The 8,295-nt window shown below is 39.5% G+C and overlaps 1 protein-coding gene across 2 annotated transcripts in view; it reads right to left on the bottom strand.

Moving 5' to 3' along the window:
* Positions 1-5,852: 5,852 nt before the first annotated feature.
* The window catches only part of CNIH3 (cornichon family AMPA receptor auxiliary protein 3), a 44,470-nt gene continuing 42,027 nt past the window's right edge, over positions 5,853-8,295 (bottom strand). The window contains exons 6-7 of one of the 2 annotated variants that reach the window (XR_010997667.1): positions 6,520-7,012; positions 5,853-6,320 (exon numbers count right to left, since the gene is read on the bottom strand). Coding sequence is in view for 1 of the 2 variants with exons in the window: in XM_068185924.1 (XP_068042025.1) it covers positions 6,985-7,012 (28 nt within the window). In the remaining variant the exon portion in view is untranslated. Of the gene's footprint in view, positions 7,013-8,295 lie in introns of both variants that reach the window. The other variant, XM_068185924.1, reaches the window with a different exon arrangement.

The raw sequence follows: 8,295 nt of genomic DNA, 5'->3' as shown, positions 1-8,295 counted from the left end.
ATGTTACTGTTTGGACCTGCTTTATGTGGCAGATAAGACACAGAGATAACAGAAGAGCATTTCTTTTGTTCATTATATTAACAGACAAGAATTTATTTAGCTTTTAGATGGCCTGTGTGGGTTTGTGCATATCAAGGAGCACGTAATTAAATACTAAAGTTTTTAAAAGCCTATAAACAGACAATAAAGGGAATATAAAACCCACTTTATATTCCTTTAGAGTTCATCTCATGCAATGTCTTAGACACTATAAACATGTATCAATATGTATTAAAAAAAGCCTGCTTCAGGGCTGAACTTGAGGATCTATAATCAAAATGTTAGGTGGCAAAATTCAAGGGTGATATAATCTGTAGTGGAAGAAACAAGGATTAAAACAGTCCAAATGCCCCCCAGCAACCTGCATGACCACACCATGAAAGGTTACACCAGTGCCTGTAAATGGGACATGTTCCCCCCATGCACACAGTTCTGCTGCTCTGCAGCCTACAAATATTTATCATCCTTTTTTAGATTGAGGCAACTTCTATGCTGCTGATCTAGGCTAATAACAAATTTGTGCTAATGCACATTTAAACATCAAACTTCTGTACGGATGTGGCTTTATTAATTTTCCAGGATGAAAGGATGCCTATCAAAATAGGTAATTTCCATTTGTACCTAGTCACAACCAAAGTAGGATAATTTTATTCTCAAATAAATATCCACAAGCAGAAGAAGGATTTGGTTTAGAACCAGTGCCACTGTTTCAGTCTGAGCTTGCACTGGGTTTGTTTTAAATGCAGCACTGAAAGATGGGTGAAATAGGATCCAGTGTGTGATAAAGAAAGAGGATAAATGGGCAAAGCCAAAATGAATTAGAAGGGTGCAAAATCCTGAAATGGGGAGCAGATTTGATCACTATTCTTTACATTTTAGTGCTTTCTGGCAGCATCAAATTACAGCACACATGCATTCAGAGGCTGATGCACACTTCAGTTTGTCAGTAGGCCCTGAGGCACAGCACCAGCCCAGATCAGGTACCCATCTTGGTGGCAGTGGAACAAATGCATTTTGACTAATTCCACTGAATGCCATTGTTTCCTCCCATGAGAAAAAGTATTCATTATTTAGGGTTGTAATACCACCTAGATGTGTAATTCCCAATTCCAGCTGTGCAGTACCAGGAACTACTCAGAGAGAGAAATGTCTCCATCTCACAAGAGCTCATAGAATACAGAGAGAAATCCTGCTTTGCTAGTTCTACAAGACTTGTACTATGTATTACTTGTACTATTAAGTACTTGGTACTTCACATTACTATGCACAGGTAAGAGCCATTCCATAAGACGGGATGACTTTTGTGTTATTTAAAATGTTTCCATAATCTTGGGGTTCTCTGTAAAAGTTGTTCTTTCCAGTCAGCATTTCACACTGATGATCAGTGGCTGCAAATCTGTTTAAAAAGACCAAAACTGTCAGAAGAGTGGGACAGGCAAATCTCTTCAGGTCTGTCAGAAGACTGGTGATATTAGGGATAATTTATAGGAAAAAAGGAGCAACATCTCTTTGAGATTTAGACTAAACAAGATATGTTGGGTTTTAATGCTTTATTCCATTGCCATTACATAGTATTGAAATATGGGGTTTCATTATTAGAAAAAAAAAAATAAAAAGCACTTTACATTCCTCAGAGTTTTACTGAGAGTTTGATGTCACAGAAAGTCATGGAGCTGGGCCACAGAGGCATATTTTCTCTTACATGGGAAGTTGGCCAGCAATTAGAGTTAATAAAATAACTACTTCAAGTGTGCAAGCACAAAAAAATATTTCTGAACCTGTGGTTTATTAAACTGCATCAGAATATTGTCTGCAGCAAAGAACTTCATTCTTTGGTTGAGGTGTACCACTGAAACACATCATCAGAATTTTGTTACAGCAGGTTCACATGTTTTTTGGGAGAAAAGAAGGGAAATACTGTATTTCAAGGGAGAATTTTCCCTCCTTCCCACCTGCAACTGCTTTACTGAGCAGAACAAAAATAAATCAGAAAATGTGTTCATGAGATGATGGAAAACTCACCAGAGCAGGAATCTGGACTGAGATCACCAATGTAAAGTTCAGTGCGGCATGGATGGCAGCCTAGTATTTGTTGCTTCCCAAAAAATAAAAAACTAAACTCTCGGTTTCTTTTGACCTTTTCATCTCCTCTTCTATTTGTAGCAACCCAAGCTTTTTCTAACATCCAATAACATTTTTGATGAACTAAACTACTTGTATTTGTTTGGGTTTTTTTTTCTATTTTTAATTTCCACTAACCTCTTGGTAGAAATTGTGCAGTGTTAAGTGGGGCTCACATGAAACAAAAGGTGTGATTTCCATCAACTTCCATGTAGCCAGATTTTTACCAAGCTGGTATAACTTTCTGTGGTAGCTTAGCATGAGCATTGAAATTTTACCCTTATCTTTCAAAAATCAGGTTCCCTTTCTATTAACATAATTCAGTTTAATGGATGTGGTATCAAGATCTAAAGGATCCTAACAAAAGTCTAGAGACTTTCCAGTGTGAACCTATTCCCCACATAGAGGGAATGGGCATTAAATGGAAACAACAAACAACTTCCAGTAAATTCAAGGATTTTGGATCATGTGCTGTAATTTTTCAATTTTTTTGGCAAAAATACCTGTGTGGGGATGGAATGGAGAAAGGAAAAGCAATAGATTGCTAATATCCTTGCTAACAGTGTAGGATTACTCATGACCCCAACAGCATTGCCAGATCATAACAACCTCAGAGCAGTTTCTGTAAGGTGTGGGTTGAAGAAGTTTTTCTTTCTCTTTGAGGGGCTTAGTGCAAAAGGAAGAGTACCACTCAAGGAAGCAGATGGAAAAACATTTCTGACAGCTTAAGTACAGTTAATTATTTGTAGGCGAAGCATTCTGCTATCAGCACTGATTTGCTGTACTTGAAACTGAAACAGTCAGAGCAGCAACAATTTTATTCAGCATCACTGCAATTACCTGACTATAAATAGGAGATCTTGCCTTTCACCCCTTCCAGGAACAGGCAGCTAAAGGCCAGCACACTGTGTAGGTGCCTCTTTGGTAAGAGGCTCATCCAGGTCTCATCCTCTCCCATTTTATTCCACCTCTTACCTTTTTCTTTTAAGCAGATTCAACAGTTACTGGGAAAAAAAAAAAAGAAAAAAAAGAGTACAACATGTATGGGAAGAGTTCACAAGGTAAGTATCACCTCTTTCACTTCACAGATGATGCAGTTGGGGAAAGTGAATACTCATTTAAGAACCTGCTCATTTCACACGTGCTCCTGAAGGAGCAAAGGGTGACGATGTATTTCCTTGTGTCTTCGGGGATTTATCTGTACCATCAGAAAAATCCCAGAAGATTCTTCTCTCTGTGAGAGAAGAGAACTCTGCTCCTAAATAATGACATTCAGCTTTCTGGGAGAAAAGACAGGAAGAAAGCAGGCTTGCAGAGGAAATCTCCAGCCCCCGCTAACCAACAAGGAGGAGCTGGAGACAAAAAGGATAGCATAGATTAATTCTCCATCAAAAGTGTGACATGGGGAAGACACTTCCTTGTGACCAAAGGTCACAGTATTCTTTTCTATTCTTCCCTTGCTTTGGTTAAAGCAGAATGACAGAATCTCCTGAGCTGGAAGGGACACACAAGCATCACCAAGTCCAACTCCTGGCTCTGCAGACTAAATTCAATGAAAGGGAGCATAATATTTATCCGTTTTTCCATCAGCTTTAAGATTTATATCAAAGAGAAACAAAATGCTATTGAGAGCTGTGTGATTACTTTTTTGAATAAGTATTATTGGAAAGAACTGAGACTTTTAGCTTTCATTGTCCATTCACAGCAAGGACTAATTAGAGTGAGATACTCTCCAGAATGCTCTGAACTGCTGTGATTATCCACTCTTAAGAAAGATTAATTTGACTGGAAAGACAACAGGAAAACCCTTTAAAGAAGACATGGAGAATAGAGTTTTCTATGGGAGGACACAAGACAGCTCACTTTTAACAGAATAGAGGGTGAAAAGGACTTCATTCTCTATATGTTGAAATCTTAAGCAGCATGAGAGAAAGTGTGCTTAGGATAATGTTGGCTCAAAAGCAAGTGGAATAAATTATCTAAAAATAAATTTATTCTGGAAACGGCAAAAAAAAAATTTCAAGTACCAGAGCAGTGAAATCCTGGAAACACTCACTCAGGGTAGTAGTAGGACCAAATGAAGTGTTCTGCTTTCCAGTGGAGTGTGGTTAGTGTATTGATGAAGTTGCCTGAAATACAGAACCTCTTTCAAATGACCAAGCACATCCACTCAAGTCCTTGAAGTCCCCTGAGGTTTCACTTGGAATACCCACATACACAACTGGTTTTTGTGCAAAGTCAAAAATTACAGGCCAATGCCAGTTACAAAAATTCACAGAGCTTCTACTCAGCCCTGCAGGTAAATAATCGACCTCCTACCAGTCCAGCTCATTCCTGAACCTCAGGATTTGAAAATTGTGTGTTTTCAGGCAAGAAGTGACCATACTTTCACCCATCCAGCCTCACAAAATTCCAAGCCTTTCAATGAAATGGACTTGAAAGCATGTATTTGGAATATAGGGAACCTGAAGTAATTTCTTTTCATCTCCTATGAAATCCTAGAAGATTCACAGAAAGAGTCAGTCACCTGCTCAGAGATGAAAGTTTTATGAGGTAGCAAGACACCTAGAAGTTATTCACTGTGATTTGTTCCTGTGAATTCAGCTCCTATACTGCTGTAGAACTAGATGCTTCAGTTAGGATGCAGAGAAGAAATTCAGTTGCAATCATCAGCTTTTCATGGGTTGTGCACTAATTATTCCACTGCAGCAGAGCTTTATGAGTTAGCTCTGTAATGATGCAGTGAAGTTCCTTAGCTCAGGCTCACTCCAAGAGAACATATCTGTATTGCCTGCAGGGTCAGTGTGATTTCAAGAGCAGTTCAGCCACCTCTGTGGTGGGTGTAATCCAAACCTGTGAACCACCAGAGTCCAAATCAGCTTCCCCACATCTGATTTGGCAGCCTTATGCTTCTAGAACTGGGTATACTACATTCTATGAAGATAAAATCTATCCAATAAAAACTACTGAAAATTAAAGAATGAAACTACTGTAAATTAAAGAATGTCAGCCCTTGGGACAACTTCATATAAGTATTGTTAGAATGACCCCAGTATAATGCTTGTACAGCCCATTTCAAGCAATGCCCAGGCAGGATTTGGGAGCTAGCATGGTCCAGGAGCAGAGTTAGCATGCAGCCACTATGCTTTGCTGGTTAACAGGATTGAATGTTGTTAATGTAGCCAGACCAAACCAGAGCGAGTCCTGGCACTGCAGGCACACAGCAACTCCAGCTCCATAGGGAATACGGCAGACATGGGATGACTCAACAGCCATTGTGAGACTGCATCTCTCCAGCTGAGCTGCTGTGCCCAGCCTATAAACACCTCAGAGCTTGGTACAGGATCAGTCTACTGGCTCTCAATAGCCAGACCAAACGTGGTGAGCAGCGTGCTCGTGCTAACAGGATCAGCTGTGAACAAGCCAGGGGACAGATGGGCCTCTCCACGCTGTTCTCTGCCAATCTCTGGTAGAAACCCACCTTATCAGCTCATTCCCAATGCAAGAGCCAAGCAGTGTCTATGAAGGCTCTGGTGTCAGCCTCGAGTTTACAGCCTTGCTACTACCCACAGCACCAGTGACTTTGAGGGAAAGAGTCTGGGTTCACCTGGATCAGCACTGAAATATATTTAGCAGCAGTTCTGGACACTTGATACCTTTGACCTGTCAAACAGATTGACCTAAAATGTAAATAGATTGTGAGTATTTATGTAGATATGTATTTGTATATACATATATATGTATAAAGATATGCTGCCCATATAAATGAATTTGAATGAGAATTCTATGACAAAATTTTAAAACCTTTGAATTATAAAAAACCGAACATCTTTAAATAGGAACCTCACACCAGACAAAGATATTTTGTGTATTTGTTCCAGCTTAAATTTTACAGCAGAAGTAAAACTGCAAAACAGAATTACAGACCACAATTAGCTGGTCCAGTATTCATTATCCAGCATTGTAATTAATATAATAGCTATGTTACAATCCTCTTTAAATATATGCAGCTTTTACCTGGTTTGGGGTTATTTTCAGTCAGAGGAACACTATTCTGATAAGTGCTTGGCCTGATTAGGTTAAACCCAATGTATTTCTACATCTCACTATATGGTGTTGGTGTATCACAAATGAAGTACAGAAATATACTGGATGTTCACCTCCAGGAATAGCATATAGTTACAATACAGAACACTGAGACTGCAAATTCTTTTGTTATTGTTGTTTTGGTTGGGAAAAAAACCCTAACAAACCAAAACCACTGAAGCAGTTCCATGACATTTGACATCCCCGTTTGACTAGTGTCATGAGAATAGCCCTGCGTAGGACAGTCACACATCTCATCCAAAATCCACTCACTGCTTGTTTTCAGAATGTTGTACAGCTCTTCTTTCTGTGTAAGATCATCTTGTCCTGTGCTTCCTCAGTCCAGAATAGTCCTTAAGAAAAGAAATGTTACTTCCTGGAAGACAGCAGGGACTATAGGCATTATAGTTTTAATGAATCCACTAAACCAAGCAGCATTATCCCTGGAAAGGTGAATGGTTGTATGATTTGGCCCACATTGTTGCAATTTTTTTTTGTTTGCTTGGGTTTTGAAAATCATTTGCTGCAATACATTGAGAAACAGGAGACAAACAGAATTAACTCAGCCATTCTCCCATGGTATTCTGCTTCTCTTTGCTGGATCTCTCTTTCATGTATGGTATTTACTGCTTGGGTTCAAAGTTTTCCTCTTTGCTTTTTTAATCATGCATCCCTTGGTTCACTCGTCCTTGTACCTCCAGCCTTTGTTGTTTTCAGTCCTTGGCGATGATCTTTCAGTTAAGAGCTCACCAGAGTGTAGATCATGCTGAATGCAAAAGAAAGACACAATATGAAAGTATCCCTTTGAAGCATGCAGAGCACTTTGATTTTTATAACCCTTTGCTGTCTGTTCCTCAGGTCTGACTGTAATGGCCTGTGCTTTCCTTTGCATTCCTTCTATCTCTCTAAAGCATCTTAATTATGGTGTATTCAAGATGGGTATCAAAAGGCACTCAAGAAATAACAAATTCATTATCGACATCCTACTGCACCACAAGCTGTGTTTGAGCTTTTTAAAGCTCAGTCTGATGTCTGGATTTGAACAGCGAAGAAACAAAACCATTTTGCTTTACTGTGTTTGATCTTTAAAACTTCAACCAGCAACTCTCGGCAGGGCAGGCAAGGTTTTCCATGAAACTGCATTGTTTTGATTCCTTTGGAAAAAGAACTCTGTACACTAGAAAAGACATAAAATGCAGCCACCAGATGGACTGAATCCTTACATATTAAATGCAAATCTGAAAAGCAGAGAAAGCAGTATATATTGCCACATCTCCATTTTGCTGCAATTTTAATTCTGCCAATACCCAGGAAAGCATTGAAAAAACGTCTGTCATTTATACTATTTTATCTAGCACCAGGCAGTGGATTTTGGATGGTGGCCACATTTTAGATTGAAGGGCTCAGAGGAAGCTGCACAGCAGTAAAGTCTCAGGAGAAATGCTACACCACACTACAGAGCTAACTTTGGTCCCAATACAAAACGTGGAGTTAAAAAATGCTTTTTTCCACAAACCTCAATAGCATTTAAAAGGAATACTGAGAAACAATAACATCCAGCAGTGACTCCTAAAGATGTGAGGAACAGCAGAACAGGTAAGACACCAGTAATCAGAGGAGAAAAACATACTTTTCTTCCACCAGCACACAAACCTACCTTGCAGAGGGATGACTTCATGCAAGAATGGCTTGAAGAGGCAACTCTATGCAAATACATCACGGAGGAAGGAGTAGAAGAAAGACAGCTAAACATCACCTCCATTTAAAGTGTGCTAGAGTTTGTTGTCCAGTAGTTTTCATAGTGTGATTACAGGGGTGACTAAAAGCACTGGGATCCTGGCAAGGCCTTACCTTAAATGATCCTGACATATTTTTGCACTGGGCATTTGTGTCTGTGCACTGAGGACATGTGACAGCTGAAAGGGGCAGGGGGACAATGCCCAACTGGTGTGCATATCTCCATGAATGTACTTTAATTAGGGGTTTGGATCATGCACAGGTTTTGCCCTGTCATGAAAGGGAGCTTGTAGGAATGACTAGGGGCATGGT

Source organism: Anomalospiza imberbis, chromosome 3 (assembly GCF_031753505.1).
Source record: "Anomalospiza imberbis isolate Cuckoo-Finch-1a 21T00152 chromosome 3, ASM3175350v1, whole genome shotgun sequence".
Taxonomy (NCBI): domain Eukaryota; kingdom Metazoa; phylum Chordata; class Aves; order Passeriformes; family Viduidae; genus Anomalospiza; species Anomalospiza imberbis.
The sequence above is the reverse complement of the archived record's forward strand: the minus strand, read 5'-3'. Positions and strand labels throughout refer to the sequence as shown.